Genomic DNA, 23,190 nt, shown 5'->3' with positions numbered 1-23,190 from the left:
ATTCTGTGTCGTGTACATTTTGTCGTTATGAAACTGTTAAACACATACTATTTCAGTGTGAAGCATATAAGTTTGAAAAAAATGCAGGCTTCGTTACATTCCTTGGGGTTGATAGTTTTCATATAAAACTTTATTAAGTTCTGGAGTGACTTTAAGTTAATTCAGAGTATTAAGCAGGAAAAGGCATGTAATAATAGTAATGTCACAATTATATCGGGGGACGTCAATACGCAAGGGAATTGGGAAAATCAGGTTGGTGTCGGATCGCAAGGGAGGGAATTTGTTGAATGCCTATGAGACGGCTTTATAGAGCAGCTTGTGTTGGGGCCTACTCGGGGAAAGGGTAATTACCCTGATCTTATTCGGGAGCTTAAAGAAAAAGAACCCTGAGAAGGCAGTGATCATAATATAATTGAATTCATACTGCAATTTGAGAGGGAGAAGCCTAAGTCACATGTGTCAGTCTCGCAATGGAACAAAGGGAATTACAGAGGCATGAGAGGGGAACTTGTCCGGGTGAATTGGAGGAGGCTACTGCAGGGATGACGGCTGATCAGAGGTGGCTGAAGTATCTGGGAATCGTTTACAAGGCGCAGGATAGACAAGTCCCACAGAAGAATTTCTCAAATAGCAGGGGAAGGCAAACGTGGCTGACGGGGAAATTAAAGAGAGAACATAGAAGCGTACAGCACAGCACAGTACAGGCCCTTCGGCCCACAATGTTGTGCCGACCCTCAAACATTCCCTCCCATATAACCCCCAAGTCAAATTCCTCCATATACCAGCCTAACAGTCTCTTAAATTTTACTAGCGTATCTGCCTTCAGCACTGACTCAGGCAGGGCATTCCACACACCAACCACTCTCTGATTAAAAAAACCTTCCTCTAAAGTCCCCCTTGAACTTCCCACCCCTTATCTTAAAGCCATGTCCTCTTGTATTGAGCAGTGGTGCCCTGGGGAAGAGGCGCTGGCTATCCACTCTATCTATTCCTCTTATTATCTTGTACACCTCTATCATGTCTCCTCTCATCCTCCTTCTCTCCAAAGAGTAAAGCCCTAGCTCCCTTACTCTCCAATCATACTCGATACTCTCTAAACCAGGCAGCATGCTAGTAAATCTCCTCTGTACCCTTTCCAGTGCTTCCACATCCTTCCTATAGTGAGGCGACCAGAACAGGGCACAGTACTCCAAGTGTAGGCTAACCAGAGTTTTATAGAGCTGCATCATTACCTCGCGGCTCTTAAACTCTATCCCTCGACTTATGAAAGCTAACACTCAGAAGGTTTCTTAACTACCCTATCTATCTGTGAGGCAACTTTCAGGGGTCTGTGGACATGTACCCCCAGATCGCTCTGCTCCTACACACTACCAAGTATCCTGCCATTTACTTTGTACTCTGCCTTGGAGTTTGTCCTTCCAAAGTGTACCACCTCACACTTCTCTGGGTTGAACTCTATCTGCCACTTCTCAGCCCACTTCTGCATCCTATCAATGTCTCCCTGCAATCTTCGACAATCCCCTACACTATCTACAACACCACCAACCTTTGTGTAGTCTGCAAACTTGCCAACCCACCCTTCTACTCCTACACCCAGGTCGTTAATAAAAATCACGAAAAGTAGAGGTCCCAGAACCGATTCTTGTGGGACACGACTAGTCACAATCCTCCAATCTCAATGTACTCCCTCCACCACGACCCTCTGCTTTCTGCAGGGAAGCCAATTCTGAATCTACCTGGCCAAACTTCCCTGGATTCCATGCCTTCTGACTTTCTGAATAAATCTACCGTCTGGAACCGTGTTAAATGCCTTACTAAAATCTATGTAGATCACATCCACTGCAGTACCCTCATCTATATGCCTGGTCACCTCCTCAAAGAACTCTATCAGGCGTGTTCGACACGATCTGCCCTTTACAAAGCCAAGCTGACTGTCCCTGATCAGACCATGTTTCTCTAAATGCCCACAGACCCCATTTCTAAGATTTTTTTCCAACAGCTTTCCCACCACAGACGTAAGGCTCACTGGTCTATAATTACCCGGACTATCCCAACTACCTTTTTTGAACGAGAGGACAACATTCACTTCCCTCCAATCCTCCGGTACCATTCCCGCAGACAACGAGAACATTAAGGTCCTAGCCAGAGGCTCAGCAATCTCTTGCCTCGTCTCGTGGGGCAGCCTGGGAAATATTCCGTCAGGCCCCGGGGACTTATCCTTCCTAATGTATCTTAACAACTCCAACACCTCCTCTCCCTTAATATCAACATGCTCCAGAACATCAACCTCACTGATATTGTCCTCACCGTCATCGTTCCCTCTCATTCGTGAATACCGAAGAGAAGTATTCATTGAGGACCTCGCTCACCTCCACAGCCTCCAGGCATATCTTCCCACCTTTATCTCTAATCGGTCCTACATTCACTCCTGTCATCCTTTTGTTCTTCACATAACTGAAGAATGCTTTGGGGTTTTCCTTTACTCTTCTCGCCAAGGCCTTCTCATGCCCCCTTCTTGCTCTCCTCTGCCCCTTCTTAAGCTCCTTTCTTGCTACCCTATATTCCTCAATAGACCCATCTGATCCTTGCTTCCTGAACCTCATGTATGCTGCCTTCTTCCTCCTGACTAGATTTTCACCTCACTTGTCACCCATGGTTCCGTCACCCTACCATTCTTTATCTTCAGCACCGGAACAAATTTATCCCTAAACATCGACCACATGTCCATAGTACATTTCCCTGGAAAAACATCATCCCAATTCACACTCGCAAGTTCTAGCCTTATAGCCTCATAATTTGCCCTTCCCCAATTCAAAATATTCCTTTCCTCTCTGATTCTATCCTTTTTCATGATAACGCTAAAGGCCAGGGAGCGGTGGTCACTGTCCCCCAGATGCTCACCCACTGAGAGATCTGTGACCTGACCCGGTCCGTTACCTAATATGAGATCTGGTATGGGATTCACCCTAGTCGGCCTGGTAACATACTGTGAACAGTAACTGCTCCTTTCCCAAAAGAGGATTCTGCTACATTACCCACCCTTTCTGTAGCTGTAATAGTATCCCTGACTAGCATTGCCACCCCTCCTCCCCTGACCCCCCATCCGTTTTAAAGCACTGAAATCCAGGAATATTGAGAATCCATTCCTGCCCTGGTGCCAGCCAAGCCTCTTAAGGACTGTGTAAAACCTAAGGAAATGGCATATAAGTTAGTAAAAGCGTGTGGGAGATTGGATGATTGGGATGCTTTTAAAATCCAACAAAAGTGTACTAAAAGACAATAAGAATGATAAAGATGAATTATGAGGACAAACTAGCTATTAATATAAGACGGGATGCCAAAAGTTTTTTTTCGTCAGTTACATAAAGAGTGAAATGGAGACGAGAGTTGATATTGGACCACTGGAAATTGACTCTGGTGAGGTAGTGATGGGGGACACAGAAATGACAGATGAACTGAATGAATACTTGGTATCAGTCTTCACTGTGGAAGACGCTCGCAGAGCACGAGAGGTCCATGAGTGTCAGGGGGAGGAGTGAGTGACAAAGGAAAAGTGCCAGGCAAACTCAAATGTCTTCAGGTGGATCAGTCACATGGGCCAGATGGACTACATTGCAGAGTCCAGAGGGAGGTTGCTGAATGGATGATGGATGCATTGGTGACGATCTTTCAAGAATTACTTGATTCCGGCATGGTCTTGGAGAACTGGAAAATTGAAAATTGAAATATTTAAAAAATGGAGGAAGGCAGAAAATGGAGAAAGGAAATTATAGGCCAGTTAGCCTGATCTTAGTGGTTGGGAAAGTGTAGTCTGTTTTCGAGAAGATTTTCCAAGGTATTTGGAGTCGAATGATAAAATAAGTCAATGTCAGCATGGTTTCTGTAAATGACAACCGTGCCTAACAAATCTTTAGAGGTCTTTGAGGAAGTGAAAAGGAGGGTGGGTGGATAAATGAGAGGCAGTGGATATCACTTACTTGGGTTTTCAGAAGACCTTTGATAAGGTACCACAGATGAGGCTGCCGAACAAGTTAAAATCTTATGGCGTTGCAGGACAGATACTGGAATGGATACAGAAATGGCTGACAGGTAAGAGACAGCGAGCAGAGATAAAGGGGGCCTTTTCAGGTTGGCTGCCAGTGACGAGTGGTGTTCCCCAGAGTCAGTATCTGGACTGCTACTTTTCATATTGTTTGTCAACGATTAAGATAATGAAATTGATGACTTTGGGGCAAAGTCTGCAGATGATACGAAGATAGGTGGAGGGGTGGGAAGTGTTGAGGAAGCAATGCGATTGCAGCTGGACAGACAAATTGGAAGAACAGTAAAAAAAAAGTGGCAGATTGAATACAGTATTGGGAAATGTATGATAATGAATTTTGGTCAAAGGAATAATAGTGTGGACTATTATTTTAATGGGGAGATAATTCAAACATCAGAGATGCAGGGGACTTAGGAATCTTCGTGTAAGAGTCCAAGAAGGTTATTTCGCAGCTTGAGCCTGTGGTAAAGAAGGAAAATGCAATGTTGGCTTTTCTTTGAAGGGGGATAGAATATTAAACAAAGGAGATAATGCTGAGCCTTTAAAACACACAAGTCAGGCCGTACTTGGAGTTTTGTCAATGTTTTGGGTCCCATGTCTCAGAACGGAGAAGGGATCTCATTGAAACCTAACATGTGTTGAAACAACTAGACAGGGTGGATGTGGAGAGGTTGTTTCACGTGGTGGTGATATCCAGACTAGAGGGCACAGCATCAAGATTGAGGGGAGATCTTTTTGAACAGAGGTAAGGAGGAATATTTTTATCCAGAGAGTAGTGACCCTGTGGAATACTTTTCCACAGAATGCGGTGGAAGCTGTCTGTGGGTATATTTAACGCGGAAGTTGATCATTTTCTGATCGTTCAGACCATCAGAGGATAATGCGAGAACGCAGGTGTATGGGGTTTAGTGGGATCCGGGATCAGCCATGATGGAAACTCCTCCCGTGTTTATTTCACTCTCCGCACATTTATATTTACAGGGACTTTACTCCTGACGCCGGTCCCAGGACCCGACCCGTTTACAGACCCGGAGTGCAACCAGAGCAGATTCTCAGCCACTGATTTCCATCCCAAGGCCAGAAGAAAGGATAAAGTTTCCCCGTGAACTTATTCCCAGTGAAGGTGTGGAGATGGGACTTGGTCTCCGCGTTGTAAAATGAAACTGCCCCGGACTCGTAACTGAGATAAACTCCCACCCTCCCGGGGATGGGACCGGCAGGGAGACGGGACTCGGGGGAGGTGAGAACATCGAACACGTCATAATCCCGATGTAACACATCATCTACCTGCCTGATGATCCAGAATCCGGTCTCCGGACTCAAACTGACCCCTGCCTTCCTGTCCACAGACTCTGCGGCGACTCCTAGACCCCAAACCCTATTCCCCGCCACCTCCACCTCCCAGTAATGTCTCCCCGATGTGAATCCCTCCGATCCCAGCACACGAGCCCGATTTGTGAATCTCTTCCCGGTGTCAGGGAGATCCCTCCAGTTCCCGGTCCGTCTCACACTCTTCCGATCCTCAGACACCTCGAGCTCCGGATGCGCCGTTTCCACATCCACGGTGACAGAGACTGGGGAGAGAAACAGAGAATTAGAGAGTCCCTGGGGATCGGGAGGGACGGGGAGGGAGACTCAGGCAGCGCGGCCCCTATACCGGAATATAGGCCGCTGGGTCTCAGGCACAGTCAGGTGGCTGACAAGAATCTTTCCCGGGGTTTTACCCAGTCACAGCGGATGGAGAACCAGTATCTCCCTGAGGTTTAGCTTCCGGTCCGGACAGCGGAGTTTTCCCGATGAATAGACACAGAATGCTGGAGGGTCTCTGTGGAGAGAGATGAACAGTCTACGTTTCAAGAATAGAAACAAATAGGAGAGATAGCCAGCAGAAACGGGCGTGGGGTGGGGGTGAATTCAGATGGTAAGGGGTGAGTGAATGGATTTGAACAAGAGGTCACAGAGGCTCTTCGGCCCAACTTGTTCATTCCAATCAATTTGTTTTAATGAGCTAGTCCATTATTCCTTTCCACCTTTCTTATCCACATACCTGCCAAGATGCATTTTAAAACATTGTCACTGTACCCAGCTCTACAGTTAATCAAGGGCCCATTGTAAACGTGGGTAGCCCTCTTCGCTGTCCACTATGCAATGATTTTAGTGTCACCCAGAAACCTACTAACTATATTACCTACATTCTCATCGAAATCATTAATATGAATGACAAACAACCCCGGCCCCAGCACAGGCCTCCAGTCCTCTGTGTTTAAGAGACCCTTGGACAGACACTTCAATAGGCAAGGCACAGAGGGAGGCGGACCTACTGCCGGCCAATGGGATGAATGCAGATAGAAGTATAGAACTCTAGAACACTACAGCACAGAAAACAGACCATTCGGCCCTTCTAGTCAGTGCCGAAACGTTATTCCGTAAGTCCCATTGACCTGCACCCAATCCATAACCGTCCTGACCTCTCCCATCCATGTATCTATCCAATTTATTCTTAAAGCTTAAGAGTGAGCCCTCATTTACCACATTAGATGGCAGCTCGTTCCACACTCCCACTTCTCTCTAAGTGAAGAAGTTTTCCCCTAAACCTTTCCCCTTTCACCCTAAAGCCATGTCCTCTCGTATTTATCTCTCCTAATCTAAGTGGAAAGAGACTACTCGGATTTACTCTGTCTGTATAATATTGTAAACCTCTATCAAATCCGCCCCCACCCCATTCTCCGACGCTCCAAGGAATAAAGTCCTAATCTGTTCAATCTGTCCCAGTAACTCAACTCCTGAAGACCCGACAACATCCTAGTAAATCTTCTCTGCACTCTTTCAGTCTTGCTGATATCCTTCCTATAGTTAGGTGACCAGAACTGCACACAATGCTCCAAACTGTGTTTTAAAAAAAGATGGTAAATAGGTCAGCACAGAGGTGGTGGGTCAAAGGGCACATTTCTATGCTGTACAGCCATAGCTCTGTGAACTGTTGACTGAGACCATACCCACCCCCATCGGTGCAGAGAATTCCAAACAGACAGTGACAACTGACCTTTGACTCCTCAGACAGAGGAAACATCCTCCCTGCATCCTGCCTGTTGAGCCCTGAAATAACTTTGTGTTTCCCTAAGATCTCCACTCATTCTTCGAAGCAGGGAACAGAGAAAAAAGAACAGTACTGCACAGGAACAGGCCCTTCATTCAATTTTAGTTCATTTGTGAGTGTGAAGTGTAAAATGGAGGAGTGTGGAGGTTAGAGATAGTAAAGGAGGTGAAAATGGCAACCAGTAGGGGTGAGATGAATGCCAGTTTGAAGCAGAGGCAAGTGGGGGAGGGATGGAGAGCCTGCAAGTGAACTGTGTGTGTAGACGTAACGAGAAGGTGGAGGGGACAAAGCTGGGAGATGTAAACTCGTCTACATCTTTATTCTTTCTACCAAAATGCATGCACGACTTCCCTACTCAGTAATCTTTTCATCACTTCTTCGCCCATTTTCCTGATCTGTCTCTGTCCTTCGCCAGATTCCAAGCTTCAGCAGCTCTACTTGCCCTTCAGCTGTCTTCATCTCATCTGCAAGCTTGGTCACAAAGGCAGGAATTCTGTCGTCCAAATCATTCGTTGTCTATCTTGCCTTTGTGAAACTTGAAGAATTCCAGCAGATCTGTCAACCAAGATTGCTCCTTCAGGGAAGGCATGCTGTCTTGGGCCTATTTTATCATGTCCCTCTGTGTATCCAAAAGTTCGTCCTTAATACTGGACTGCAACATCTTCCCAAGCACACCACATCCATGCCAACCATTTCACTGAAGAAAGACCAATTCATGTGTAATTTCCTTTCCTCAGAGTGAAGTGACCTTTGCAATATCCAGTGGCCTTGAATGATTCTGAATCTCGTGATTCTTGAGAGATCATTAATGACGCATCCACATTCACTTCAGCTACCTTTATCCGAACACTGGGATGTAGTCCATGTGGTGCAGGTGATTTATCTACCTCAGACCTTTCACCTTCCCACACACTCTCTCCTCAGTAATAGCAAAAACGTATGTCCCCTGACACTCTCAGCTTTCTGACGAGCAGCGGATATCTTCCCCAGTGAGGTTTGACACAGAACAGTACGCAATTCCCACTACCATGTCTTTGGCATGTTCCATAGGTCCAATATCCACACTTACCTCTCTCTCACTTGGGAAATATTTGAAATAAAAACTTTCTGTATCTACTTGTGTATTATTGGCATGTTTTCCCTCGTATCTCATTTTTTCTCGCCTTATTATTTTAGTTACAATCTGTTGGTGATTGAAACCTTCTTGATATCCTGCTAATCTCTGTTAAAATGTATGCCCTGTCTTTTACTTTTATGCTGTATCTGACTTCCCTTGTCAACCGCAGTTACCCTATCCTCCCGGTATAATACATCTTCATATTCGGGACATATCTATCCTGTGTCTTCCGAATTGCCCCCAGAAACCTCAGCTTTTGCTATTCATGTTCCCTTTCCAATCTACTCTGGTCAACTCCTCCGTCATGTCTCTGTCATTCCCTTTACATCACCCTAATACTGATACATCCAACTTTACTTCTCCATCTCAAACTGTGGGGTGGGTTCTATCATTTTCAGTTTACAGCTTCCTCAGGGTTCTTTTACCTTGAGCTCCCTAATCCTGTCTGGTTTGTTACACAAATCCCAGTCGAGAATTGCTTCCCTCCCAATAGACTCAACCAGAAACTATATTAAAAAGTCATCTCTTAGGCACTTTACAAATTTCCTCTCTGGAATGCAACACCAACTTGATTTTCCCAATCTACCTGCATTTTGAAATCCCCCATCCCTATTATCACCTTACCCTTTATACATGCCTTTTCTATCTCCTGATGTAATTTGTACCCCATACCCTGGCTACTATTGGGAAGTCTGTATACAACTCTCACCAAGGTCTTTTACCCTTGCAGTTTCTTAATTCTACCCACAAAGATTCTACACCTTCCAATTTTGTGTCACCTCACTAAAGATTTGATTTCAGTTCTTTTTTTTTTCAACAGACCCTCCCCAGCCTCTCTGCCTACCTGCCTGTCCTTTGAACACAAGGTGTATCCTTGGATGTTGAGCTTCAAGCCACGATCGTCTTTCCACCACAACTCAATGATGCCAACAACGTTATACCTGCCAATCTCTACCTGTGCTACAACATCATCTACCTTAATCAGTATACTGGAGCAATCAAATATAACACCTTCAGTCCTGTATTCATCAGCCTATGCGACACTGTCCACAGGAACTTAAGCAAGGTCTTTGATGTTGATTATAGACGACACTGGGGATATTCTCTGAAATTCTGGCACCCCGACTATTGGAAGGATGACATTTCACAGGACAGAAGGCCTCAGAAGGAAATTACCAGGACTGGGGACTGTGGGTTAACAGGAGAGAGTGGATAAGCGGGGTCTATTTCTCTGGAGTGCAGGGTGTTGAGGGATGACCCGTTATTGAACTGTATAAAATCATAAGAGACTTAGATAAGGCAAGAGTATTTTTTTTCCTGAACTTGGGAGTACAGAATCAAAGGGTAAGAGGGGATCTGTGGAGTAACTTTCTCTCAGAGAGGGAGGTGGGCAGATGGAATTTGATATCAGCAGAAACATAGAAACATAGAAACATAGAAAATAGGTGCAGGAGTAGGCCATTCGGCCCTTCGAACCTGCACCGCCATTTATTATGATCATGGCTGATCATCCAACTCAGAACCCCGCCCCAGCCTTCCCTCCATACCCCCTGATCCCCGTAGCCACAAGGGCCATATCTAACTCCCTCTTAAATACAGCCAATGAACTGGCCTCAACTGTTTCCTGTGGCAGAGTATTCCACAGATTCACCACTCTCTGTGTGAAGAAGTTTTTCCTAATCTCGGTCCTAAAAGGCATCCCCTTTATCCTCAAACTGTGAACCCTTGTTCTGGACTTCCCCAACATTGGGAACAATCTTCCTGCATCTAGCCTGTCCAATCCCTTTAGGATTTTATACGTTTCAATCAGAGGCCCCCTCAATCTTCTAACTTCCAATGAGTACAAGCCCAGTTCATCCAATCTTTCTTCATATGAAAGTCCTGCCATCCCAGGAATCAATCTGGTGAACCTTCTTTGCACTCCCTCTATGCCAAGGATGTCTTTCTTCAGATTAGGGGACCAAAACTGCACACAATACTCAAGGTGTGGTCCCACCAAGACCTTGTACAACTGCAGTAGTACCTCCCTGCTCCTGTACTCGAATCCTCTCGCCATAAATGCCAGCATACCATTCACCTTTTTCACTGCCTGCTGTACCTGCATGCCCACTTTCAATGACTGGCGTATAATGACATCCAGGTCTCGTTGCACCTCCCCTTTTCCTAATCGGCCACCATTCAGATAATAATCTGTTTTCCTATTTTTGCCACCAAAGTGGATAACTTCACATTTATCCACATTAAATTGCATCTGCCATGAATTTTCCCACTCACCCAACGTATCCAAGTCACTCTGCATCCTCTTAGCATCCTCCTCACAGCTAACACTGCCACCCAGCTTCGTGTCATCCGCAAACTTGGAGATGCTGCATTTCATTCCCTCATCCAAGTCATTAATATATATTGTAAACAACTGGGGTCCCAGCACTGAGCCTTGCGGTACCCCACTAGTAACTACCTGCCATTCTGAAAAGGGCCCGTTTATTCCCACTTTTTGCTTCCTGTCTGCTAACCAACTCTCCATCCACATCAATACCTTACCCCCAATACCGTGTGCTTTAAGTTTGCACACTAGTCTCCTGTGTGGGACCTTGTCAAAAGCCTTCTGAAAATCCAAATATACCACATCCACTGGTTCTCCTCTATCCACTATACTAGTTACATCCTCAAAAAATTCTATGAGATTCGTCAGACATGATTTTCCTTTCACAAATCCATGCTGACTTTGTCCGATGATTTCACCGCTTTCCAAATGTGCTGTTATCACATCTTTGATAACTGACTCCAGCAGTTTCCCCACCACCGACGTTAGGCTAACCGGTCTATAATTCTCCGGCTTCTCTCTCCCTCCTTTTTTTAAAAAGTGGGGTTACATTAGCCACCCTCCAATCCTCAGGAACTAGTCCAGAATCTAACGAGTTTTGTAAAATTATCACTAATGCATCCACTATTTCTTGGGCTACTTCCTTAAGCACCCTAGGATGCAGACCATCTGGCCCTGGGGATTTATCTGCCTTTAATCCCTTCAATTTACCTAACACCACTTCCCTACTAACATGTATTTCGCTCAGTTCCTCCATCTCACTGGACCCTCTGTCCCCTACTGTTTCTGGAAGATTATTTATGTCCTCCTTAGTGAAGATAGAACCAAAATAATTATTCAATTGGTCTGCCATGTCCTTGCTCTCCATAATTAATTCACCTGTTTCTGTCTGTAGGGGACCTACATTTGTCTTTACCAGTCTTTTCCTTTTTACATATCTATAAAAGCTTTTACAATCAGTTTTTATGTTCCCTGCCAGTTTTCTCTCATAATCTTTTTTCCCCTTCCTAATTAAGCCCTTGTCCTCCTCTGCTGAACTCTGAACTTCTCCCAGTCTTCAGGTGAGCCACTTTCTCTGGCTAATTTGTATGCTTCTTCTTTGGAATTGATACTATCCCTAATTTCTCTTGTCAGCCACGGGTGCGCTACCTTCCTTGATTTATTCTTTTGCCAAACTGGGATGAACAATTGTTGTAGTTCATCCATGCAATCTTTAAATGCTTGCCATTGCATATCCACCGTCAATCCTTTAAGTGTCATTTGCCAGTCTATCTTAGCTAATTCACGTCTCATACCTTCAAAGTTAACCCTCTTTAAGTTCAGAACCTTTGTTTCTGTATTAACTATGTAACTCTCCATCTTAATGAAGAATTCCACCATATTATGGTCACTCTTACCCAAGGGGCCTCTCACGACAAGATTGCTAATTAACCCTTCCTCATTGCTCAAAACCCAATCCAGAATAGCCTGCTCTCTAGTTGGTTCCTCGACATGTTGGTTCAAAAAACCATCCTGCATACATTCCAAGAAATCCTCTTCCTCAGCACCTTTACCAATTTGTTTCACCCAATCTACATGTAGATTGAAGTCACCCATTATAACTGCTGTTCCTTTATTGCACACATTTCTAATTTCCTGTTTAATACCATCTCCGACCTCACTACTACTGTGAGGTGGCCTGTACACAACTCCCACCAGCGTCTTCTGCCCCTTGGTGTTACGCAGCTCTACCCATGTCGATTCCACATCTTCCCGGCTTATGTCCTTCCTTTCTATTGCGTTAATCTCTTCTTTAACCAGCAACGCCACCCCACCTCCCCTTCCTTCATATCTATCCCTCCTGAATATTAGATATCCCTGCACGTTGAGCTCCCATCCTTGGTCACCCTGGAGCCATGTTTCTGTGATCCCAACTATATCATAATCATTAATAACAATCTGCACTTTCAATTCATCCACCTTAATACGAATGCTCCTTGCATTGACACACAAAACCTTCAGGCGCTCTTTTACAACTCTCTTAGCGCTAATACAATTATGTTGAAAAGTGGCCCTTTTTAATGCTTGCCCTGGAATTGTCGGCCTGCCACTTTTACTTTTCTCCTTAGTACTTTTTGCTTCTACCCTCACTTTACACCCCTCTGTCTCTCTGCACCGGTTCCCATCCCCCTGTTGTGAACTAACCTCCTCACACCTAGCCTCTTTAATTTGATTCCCACCCCCCAACCATTCTAGTTTAAAGTCACCTCAGTAGTCCTCGCTAATCTCCCTGCCAGGATATTGGTCCCCCTAGGATTCAAGTGTAACCCGTCCTTTTTGTACAGGTCACGCCTGCGCCAAAAGAGGTCCCAATGATCCAAAAACTTGAATCCCTGCCCCCTGCTCCAATCCCTCAGCCACGCATTTACCCTCCACCTCATCGCAATAGCAGCCTCAAAAAATTCTATGAGATTCGTCAGACATGATTTTCCTTTCACAAATCCACGTTGACTTTAGGCTAACCGGTCTATAATTCCCCGGTTTCTCTCTCCCTCCTTTTTTAAAAAGTGGGGTTACATTATCCACCCTCCTGTAGCAATAAGTTCAGACAGATACACAAATAAGGAATGATACCAGGGATATGGTACAAACACATGCAAATTGGATCTTAGTTTTGCAGATAGATGAAGGGGACCGTGGGTTCAACATCTGCCATTGCTCTTCCCAGATCATCCTCCTGAGGAATCTCACCCTGGAGCCTGTCTGCGAACTGTTGATGTGACGTCACGTCAGAGGGCAGCTCAGTGCACAGAGCAGACAGACTGGGTAAGGACGGCAGATTTCATTCCCAAATGGGAAGTTGTGCCTGTCTCTTTGGCCATGAGTCACACTCTCATAGTGTGTATGTGTTGATTGTGGTAAATAACAGTGTGTTTGTGTGTACACATTGAAGGAGAGTGTGCACATTGAAGTATTTGCATATCACAGTGTGTCATCACATGTCTGGTGTGTGCTGACAATGTATGACATGTGAGTGAGTTGTTTAAATAAATAACTCACTGTGTCTGAAGATATTGGTCTCCAGGTTACTGAGGGAAGTAACAACGTACGTTGCTGAGGCTCTGACTAAGACCTGCCAAGCCTCCTTGTGTATGTGTGTGAGGAGGTTTGCAGGCCGATTATGCTGTGTGTGCTTCTCCCGAGGTGTAATAGTGACCGATATCAATGCTGGTTGGAGTGTCCGGGCTCAGTCTCACAATGATTCAATGGGGTGGTTTGATGACAACAGTGAGGATCGCGACTCCAGCAGGGGGCAGACCTGAGTCAATGAAAGTCTGCAGTCACAGAGAGGTCAGTCTGCAGGTCGGGCAGCTTCCGTGGATATGATCAGTCAACGTTTCGGGCCGGAGCCCTTCGTCAGGACCGAAACGTTGACTGATTATTTCCACGCATGATGCCCGACCTGCTGAGTTCCTCCAGCATGTTGTGAGTGTTGCTTTGACCCCAGCATCTGCAGAGTATTTTGTGTTTACAGAGAGGTCAGACTGGGCAAGCAGGCTCAATCTCCCAATGCTTCAACGTGGTGGTTTGATAACCATGACCGTAAGACATGGGAGCAGAATTAGGCCATTTGGCCCACCGAGTCTGCTCTGCCTTTCAATCGTGACTGACTGTTTTTCTTCCCTCCTCAGCCCCACACCCCGGCATTCTCCACGTAACGTTTGATGCTGTTCAATCTCGAACCAACGTTCCCTCTAATTTTTAGAAGTCAGTGTGCACGAAAATCTTATGTTGTGCAAATTATTTTCCTGTGACAAAAGTATGTGCGCACTGAATGCACAGATGGCATGTAGATTTACAAAATATTTGACATAAAACTGCACAGAGTAACAGGAAAATTACATACATATTTAAGTCACTCAGTTATTTTTTTTCTCTCTCCTGTCTTTGGCATTTACCCATTCTTTGTAAACTCTATCTAGACTAATAGAACTTCAATCCAATTGGTAGCTTTCGATTCTCATTAACATATCCACATGACATTCACCTAAACGGTTTCGCAGCTTGTTTTTGAGTTGATTCGTTAGGCTAAAACCTCGCTCACAGTCCGCACTAGACACAAGAAAGGTTCCCCCAATGTCCATCAACTGTGCGAGGTCACAAAACTGTTCATTTTGAAGTACAAATGCCACCGTTTGAGCAAAGTTTGAAATCAGTTTGGATTTAATTTTTTCTTGCACGGAAAATTTGAAATCATTAAACTGTCTAACTAGTACCGTATTTTCAGCTAGAAAATCATGATATTTTTAGACACAAGGCATTAACTTTTTCATCGCCAAATATGAAGTCATAACCTGTAATTGTGGAGAAATCAAAAGCTGACCATTCTTGTACCTCATCTTCAGGAAACCTTTCTTCTAAATGCACACAAAGACTATGTATAAAAGTCAACAGCGAACTTGTATTTACTGTGATATTTTCTTCACGTTGTTGGCTTAGCAAAACTTTAACTTTGTTACTACATGAAATACTGTCTCCCAGATCCCAGAACAGGAAAAGTGATGTGACGTAAATTAGTGACGTACATTGTGGTATTTGAAAAAAAAACGACTAACTAGTTTACAGAAACATTTAGCTAAAAGATTATTTTCAATAAGTATAATTATTAATTACTACATTACTTCAGGTAACTAAACTTTTGTGCACACATTAATTTCCTTTGTGTGCTGGTTGAAAAATGTGTGTACGTGCGCACACACGCACAGCTTAGAGGGAACATAGTCCAGAACCTATCACGTTCTACCTTAAATTCCTCCAAGGACCTGGCCACAGCTGCCTGTGGTAACAAATTCCACAAATTCACCATCTTCTGGCTAAAGAGCTTTCTCTGCATCTCTGTTTTAAATGGACGCCCCACTATACTGAGGCTGTGTCCCCTTGTCCTACACTCCCCCACCACGGGAAATATCCTTTCCACATCTACTCCTGGCCTTTCAACATTCAGAAGTTTTCCAGTGAGATCCCCCCTCATCTTTGTAAATTACACTGAGTACAGGAACAGAGTTATCAAACATTCCTTGTATGATATCCCTTTCATTCCTGGATTCATCCTTGTGAACCTCCTGTGAACACTCACAAATACCTGCACATCTTTTCTTAGATGAGGAGCCCAAAACTGTTCGCAATACTCAGGGTGAGGCTTCACCAGTGCCTTATAAAGCCTCAGCATCACATCCCTGCTCTTATATAATCAACCTGTTGAATTGAATGCTAACATTGCATTTATCTTCCTCAACATCGACTCTACCTGCAAGTGAACCTTTAGGTTTTCTGCAGAAGGACTCCCAGATCGCAGATTTCTGTTTTTTCCTCCCCATTTAAAAAAAATATTTCTAATATCAAAGTGCATGACCATGCATTTTCCAACATTGTATTTAATTTGACACTTTCTTGCCCATTCTCCTCATCCACGTATTTGTGCAGCCTGTCTGTTTGCTCAACACTACCTGTCCCTATACCAATGTTTGTATCATCTGCAAACTTGACAACAAAGCCATCCTTTCAATCATTGATATACAGCATAAAAAGAATTGGTACCAACACTGACCATGGTGCAACACTGCTAGTCACTGGCAGCCAAACAGGAAAGGTTTGTTTTTCTCTCATTTACTGCCTCCTACCCTGCCAACTTTTCTGTAATACCGTGGGCTCTTAACTTGGTAAGCAGCTTGTCAAAGGCCTTCTGAGAGTCCAAATACACAACATCCCTGCATTCCCGTTATCACTCCTACTTGTAATCTCCTCATAGAATTCCAACAGCTTCATCAGGCAGGATTTTCCCTGAAGGAAACCGTGTTGACTTTGTACAATCTTGTCCTGTCACATTAAGTACTCCATCATCTCATCCTTAACAATTGGCTCTATCATCTTCCCAAACACAGAGGTGATGCTAAATGGTCCACAATTTCTTTTCTGCTGCCTTCCTCCTTACTTAAAGAGTAGAGTGACATTTGCAGTTTTCCAGTCCTCTGACGATATGACAGAGTCCAATGATTTCTGAAAGATGATTTCTAATGTCTCCGCAATGTCTACCGGTGATCTTTCACAACACTGGGGTGCAGTTCGTCTGGTCCGGGTGGCCTATGTACCATTAGGTCTTTCAGCTTTTTGAGCACCTTCCCCCCTGTAACAGTAACTGCACTCACTTCTCTTCCCTCGCACCCTTCAACATCTGGTACAGTGCTAGTGTTTTCCACAATGAAGCAAAATACTCATTTAGTTTATCTTCCATCTCTTTCTCCCCCGTTATTATATATCTGGACTCATTTTCTAGTCGTCCTAACTCCACTCTCATCTCTATTTTTTTTACATACTTGAAAAAACATTTTTACTATCCACTTTGATGTTGTTTGCTCGCTTGCTTTACAAAGACAGGTGTGTGAAAGTGGCCCATATGATTGTGGCAGACCTGCATCACCCCACCACAAACTGTACCAGTTGCTACCAACCGGGAAACGGTACCGCAGCATAACTCAGGACCACCAGGCTATAGGACTGCTTAACTCATCTGACATAATTGTATTTCGATGTCACATTGATTATCCTGTTGTACATACTATTTATTATAAATTACCGTAAATTGCACATTGCACATTTACACAGAGATGTAACGTAAAGATTTTTACTCCTCATGTATAGGAAGGATGACAAAATATTCAATTCAATTCAATTTCATATTTCATTGTTCCCCTCCCAATCACTCTTGTACTTGCTCTCTGCAGGTATTTAAAAGCTTCACAATCCTCTGTCTTCCTACTAATTTTTGATTTGTTGTATGCCCTCTCTGCTTTTACATTGTCTTCCCTTGTACTATTTTGCTATTTGAGTATTTATTTATTTTTGGAATACACCTACCCTGCACCTTCCTCATTTCCCATAAATTCACACCATTTCTGCTCTGCTGTCATCCCTTCCAGAATCTCCTTCCAGTTTGCTTTGGACAACTCCTCTCTCAGACCACTGTCATATCTTCTACCCCTCTGAAATACTACAACGTCAGACTTTACTTTCTGCTTATCAAATTTCAACTTGAACTCAGTCATGTTGTGAGCACTGCCTCCTAAGGGTTCCTTTACCTAATCACCTCTGGTTCAATACATAACACCCAATCCAGTAGAGCTGTTCCCCCAGTAGGCTCAACGACAAACTGCTCAAAAAAGCCACCACATGGCATTCAACAAATTCACTCTCTTGAGATCTATTACCAACCGGATTTTCCCAATTGACCTGCATGTTGAAATCTCCCATGACTATCAAGTCCTTTTGATTGGCCTTTTCCACTTCCAGTTGTAATCTGTGATCCACATCCCATCTACTGTTGGGAGGCCTGTATATAACTGCCATCAGGGTCCTTTTACCTTTGCAGTTTCTTAACTCAACCCACAAGGATTAAATATCTTCCTATCCGATGTCACAACTTTCTACTGATTCACCAGCAGAGCCACGCCACCCTCTCTGCCTACCTTCCTCCACCACCGATACATTGTGTAACCTTGGACATCCCAACTACAACCATCCTTCAGCCACGATTCCGTCATAGCCATAACATCGTATCCGACAATCTGTAATCGAGCAACAAAATCATCCACCTTATTTCTTATACTCCGTGCATTGAGATATAACACTTTGAGTACTGTATTTGCTACCTTTTTTGATTCTGCATCCCTTCTGCACTGATACTCACCCTGCTGGCTGCAATTTTGTCCTCGCATCTGTCAGCCCCATCTGACAGTCTACACGCTGTCTCTGCTTTTTTCACCATCAGTCCTAATCAGAGTCCCTTCACTCTGGTTTGCTCGCCCCTGCCAAATGTGTTTAGACCCTCCCTTTCAGGTGTATCGAACCTCCCTGTGAGAGTATTGTTCCCTCTCGGGTTCAGGTGCAATCTATCACTTATGAACAGGTCATACCTCCCCGAGACGAGATTCCCATGATCCAGGAACCTGAAGCCCTGCCTCATGCAGCAGCTTCTCAGCAACACATTAACCTGTCAAATCCTCCTGTTTCTACCCTCAGCAGCACCTGGCACAGGCAGCACAGAAATTACAATCCTGGAGGTACTGCTTCTCGGCTTTCTACCAAGCTCTCCAAATCCTATTTTCAGGACTTATTTGGTGTTACTTCCTATGTCATTGGTACCAATGTGTACCAAGATATCTGGCTGTGTTCCCTCCCTCTCTAAAATGCTGCGAACACAATCAGAGATGTCCCTGACCCTGGCACCTAGGAGGCACATACCATTCGGGTGTCCCATTCATGTCCACAGAATCTCTTGTCTGTTCCCCTGACGACTGAGTCCCATATCACTAGAGTTCCCTCTTCTCCCTCTAACAACAGTGACAGTTGCCGGTTCAGCAGGCGGGGGCAAAGACCTGCGTCAGTCAGAATCTGTACTCCCAGCGCACGAAGGACTTGTGTATTTTTCTGACTATCCCGGTCACCACACTGATACCCGCTTTTGTTCACTGCGATATCATGAAATCAGTATTAGTTTCCCAGCTCCTGTGGTGGGGTTCAAACTCATGTCTTGGCGTGTTAGTGCAGTGGCCTGGGATCGGGACACAGTGGTTCATCTGCCAGTCCCGTGTATTGGTTGTATTCTGGCCCTGTGCATGTGTGTTCAGGGGTCTGATATCTCCAACTGACCATGTGACAGTCATGCCTCCCAGTCGGTGGGGCTGATGTGGAATAAACTTCAGTTCCCCTTCAGCCATTATTATAGACAATCTTCACTTCAAGTTATAACTTAATTGTGTCTCAGAAACAAGAAGAAAAAAAAAATCTTTGCAAGTTTTACCTCGATTAATGACATCAAGTGTTTCTCTCAGCACTTTGTTCAAAAAATAGGGGTGATAGAAATTTTCAACTGGTAGGGCCTCATCAGTCACTGACAATTCCTGGATATCATCATTAATCCTGTAAGTATTAAACTGCTGGTTATAAACTGGAAATCTAAACTATTTTACAAATCCATACAGGGTTTCAGTAAAGAGCATGTCCTACCTTAGGTTCCGATGACTTCCCTCCTGAAATAAATAAAAACACAAATCTGATTAGATTTGGACTTACTGTCCGCATCCTGAATTTCATCCAAACAATTACAAGGTGTTAAAAATTTCCACTCCCACAGTCACTCACATACGCAGACAATACAGAACCATGGGGTAACTTACCAAGAACATTTCTGAAAGTTAGTCTGAGAGAATACAACTTACAGGAAAGACAGGGCAGGTTGTGCATTTTCATTTGGATATGACGTCAGGATGATAAGATGGAGGAATATAAGATCAGTGATGGATTTCATTGCGTTCAGGTGGAGAAAGTACCTCTATTTATGGGGAGACTTTTGGGGAGATGAAATTGCAGATGGATTTTAATGAATCCGAGAAGAAATTTATTGAAGGGAACGTGGAACTCGCTGCCACAGGAGTGGTTGAAGCAGAACAGCGGAGATTGAATGTAATGGGGAAACTGGATAAACATGGAGTTCGGGCACTGTTGCTGGGTGTGGTGAGCAGGTGGGAGGTGGATTGTGAAGCACTGAGACTGATAGGAGAAAATGGACCAAAAGGACTGCTTATGATGGAGAATGGGACACAATCCCATGTAAAATTAAATCGAAGGTGTAAAGTGAAAAGTGAAAGTTTCCTTAACCTGATGGATCCTGGATATAGAGGATAATTCTGATGTGTGGGTCACATTCTTCGTTCTCAGTGATTGACAGATAGATCCTCGCACCCATTGCACCAGACAAACTCACAGACTGTGACTGGAACTGGGTCTTTATGGGAGTTTGAGAGGATATTTACTGTGGTAATTAAGGACACAATCAGCAGATCTGTGTTATGATCAGAGTGAATCATTTCAGAGAAGATTGCATTCTGTCCTGGGATGTACAGAAGTTGTGTAAGGTCATTTCTGGGACAACAACAACCGTGAATAGTTTCATCAATTGTCTGGTGAGAAACAGTTTACTGCCATTTGTAAATGCTGTGTGTAGGAGCAATGTCTCTATTTTCTGTCTGCATTGTATTCAGTGTTGCATGTTTATGAAGGTAACACGTCATGTGAGTGGGGTGTGGTAATAACGCAGGGAGTAAGTTACATATTTGTGCTTTGTTCTGGGCAGTTTTCAGCTGAGGATAGACGGATGTCATATCTTTTGTTGACCGCTTCACTGCAGCTTAATTTACAATTAATTACGCTGACGTTTCATCGCTTCAAGATTGTACGGTGCTAATGAAGGGTATCACACTTCGACATTTTGGAACGTCTTTATTGTCGTGATTGGAGGGCGCTTCATATAAGCATAACAATCTGTGCAATATTGCCAGCAGTGACAATTGATTTTTTTTCGAATTGGCCACTGTGCTGTGTTTATTTCAAATATACCAGTGTTCATTTAGTGCCCTTTGACAGAAACAAATTGAAATATAACCTCTCACCTTGAGAAATATCATACTGTCTTTTTGATCCATCTGTTCCTTTAACTTTGAGACTTCCTCCTGAATAATCCTGATATTCTCTTGAATCTCTCGAAGATTTTTCTTCATTGTACTCAGAATCCTCGCCTCTTCTTCCCCGAGATCCCTGAGTAAGCTCTGCTCTTTCTCAGTGACAATCTGGCGCAGTTCAGCAAACTGGGATGTGATGTGGGACTGAACGCTGTGTGACTGATGCTGTTGAATGAAGGGCAAAGATTAATTTACTGTATTGCTGTGTTGCATTTCCTTATGATATTAAGGTGACTAGTCAGTCCATTAATGTCCATGCTAGTTCTGAGAGCATTCCCGGCAACCCCATTCCCTCACATTTTCCTGAAATCTATTCTCCCTCATTGACCCATTAACTACCACCTGATTCACATACAGCATCCCCACCATCACAGGGTTAATTGTAATTAACCATTCATGCAGCATATCCGCGGGATGTGTCTGAACATGCAAACTCCACACAGACAGCACCAGAGTTCAGGATCGCTGGAGCTGCGATACTCTGCTATTCTGCATTAGAGGGAGCAAAACTATACAGTAATATCAGAAATTCCGCTCAGGAAGACTCACCAGAACTCCAGAAATCTTCTCTTTCTGTTGCTGCTCCTTTTCCTGGAAGTCTGATTCCATTTTTGTGAGAGAGTCTAAGGAAGAATTTAGCTGATCCTGGAAGTCAGAGAGCGAAGGAAATAGAAACGAAGATGTATCAAAAGAAACAGGTGTTCAAACCCGATTATCGCTCACAAAATGCTGGAGGAACTGAACGACTCAGGCAGCATCTATGCTGGGGGAAAAATAGTCGCCGTTTGGGGATGGCACCCTTCGCTTGGACTGGAAATCAATGGGGCAGAAGCCAGAATAAAAAGGGTAAGATTCAGTCGGCAAATGACGGGTGAGACAACGTGAGGGGGACGTGGTGTAAGGTGATGAAGTTAAGAAGATGAGAGGGGTCAGGTGGGGAGGCAAAGAGCTAAAGAAAATGGGATCTATACGAAAGGATAATCGACCATAGAAGAAACGGGAGGAATTGGGACTGTATGGGATTCCGAATGGTGGCCAGTGAGGCGGTGTGGGAGTCAGGCGTAGCACTAGGCCCGCTTGGAGGTAACAGTGCCAGGAGGGAGATCGGTGCAGAGGAGCAAGTGGACAAGGGAGTTACAGTACGGACAGCGATCGCCACACAGCCTGGAGAGTTGTGGGGAAAGGGTGGGTCTGGGCTGTTGGAGGGAAAGATGTGTTTGGTGGTTGAATCCGGTTGGAGATGGCGAAAGTCGCGGGGAATGATGTGAAGGCTCCCGTGGTTCCAGGCAGAAGAACGGAGGAGAGAGTGAGGATCAAATTCAGGTTAGTTTTACCTTGTAGATTTTAACAGCTTCTTTAATCGGCATGAAGCGGTGCTCTCGGTGTTCCTGCGCAACTGCACAGATCAGACAGATCAGTGTCTTGTCCGTGTTGCAAAACAGCTTCAGTTCTTCCTCATGTTCCTCGCAGTGAAATTTACTTTCCTTCCCTTTCGGATTCAGGTTTAGATTTCGAGCTTTTTCAGCCAAATTTACTAAGGCCCGATTTACCCTGAGGGTGCCGTCAGCAAACACCTCTCTACATTCGGGGCAGGAGTTTCTCTCCTCCCTTTCCCAACACCGTGTGATACAAGAGCGACAGAAGTTGTGCCCACACTCCAGTGACACCGGATCGGTGAAAACATCGAGGCAGATGGAACAAATTGCCTCCTCGGTCCAACTCTCGGCCTGTCCTTTCGAAGCCATGTGAACTCCCGGCACTTCCTGATTCAGAATGATTTCACTTTCGGGGCGGGGCTGATCCCCTGCAGTACCGCGATTGTCCACTACATGTCGCTGCAGACTCGGGAAATGAACATTCTGCTGTTGGAGGTGTTCACTTCGAAGTAATAGTGGTAATTTCCATATCAGGGTGAGATCAGCAACACACTAAACAGGTCTGAACATAAATAAAAACTCGGCCATGGACTGCCTAAACCCGGCTGCGAAAGGAGGGGCGTTGGGCATGGGGCTTGCCACCTTATCTCGTAAAATGGCAGTGCACAGAAATGCCAAACGA

General features: G+C 44.5%; 2 protein-coding genes across 2 annotated transcripts in view; both read right to left on the bottom strand.

Moving 5' to 3' along the window:
* Positions 1-23,190, bottom strand: part of LOC140185051 (uncharacterized) — a 783,302-nt gene that overhangs the window by 403,733 nt on the left and 356,379 nt on the right. The window lies entirely within an intron of this gene.
* On the bottom strand, positions 103-23,110 carry LOC140185295 (zinc-binding protein A33-like). The gene is made up of 6 exons (XM_072238681.1): positions 22,467-23,110; positions 21,682-21,777; positions 21,064-21,297; positions 19,622-19,644; positions 19,416-19,534; positions 103-5,616 (listed from the first exon to the last, which is right to left on the bottom strand). The coding sequence occupies exons 1-6, from the start codon at positions 22,875-22,877 to the stop codon at positions 5,063-5,065; spliced, it is 1,437 nt and encodes a 478-aa protein (XP_072094782.1). The 5' UTR covers positions 22,878-23,110; the 3' UTR covers positions 103-5,062.

This window comes from Mobula birostris, chromosome 20 (assembly GCF_030028105.1).
Source record: "Mobula birostris isolate sMobBir1 chromosome 20, sMobBir1.hap1, whole genome shotgun sequence".
NCBI classification, from domain to species: Eukaryota; Metazoa; Chordata; class Chondrichthyes; order Myliobatiformes; family Myliobatidae; genus Mobula; species Mobula birostris.
This window is presented reverse-complemented; position numbering and strand designations above follow the sequence as displayed.

Excerpts from the sequence above, each read along its gene's own strand:
- LOC140185295 (XM_072238681.1), bottom strand. The coding sequence starts at position 22,877 with ATGGCTTCGAAAGGACAGGCCGAGAGTTGGACCGAGGAGGCAATTTGT. Across the intron at positions 21,298-21,681 it reads AGAAGATTTCTGGAGTTCTG|CATCAGTCACACAGCGTTCA; the intron begins GTGAGTCTTCCT and ends TTCATTCAACAG. Across the intron at positions 5,617-19,415 it reads ACTTGATGTCATTAATCGAG|TCTCTGTCACCGTGGATGTG; the intron begins GTAAAACTTGCA and ends TTCTCTCCCCAG.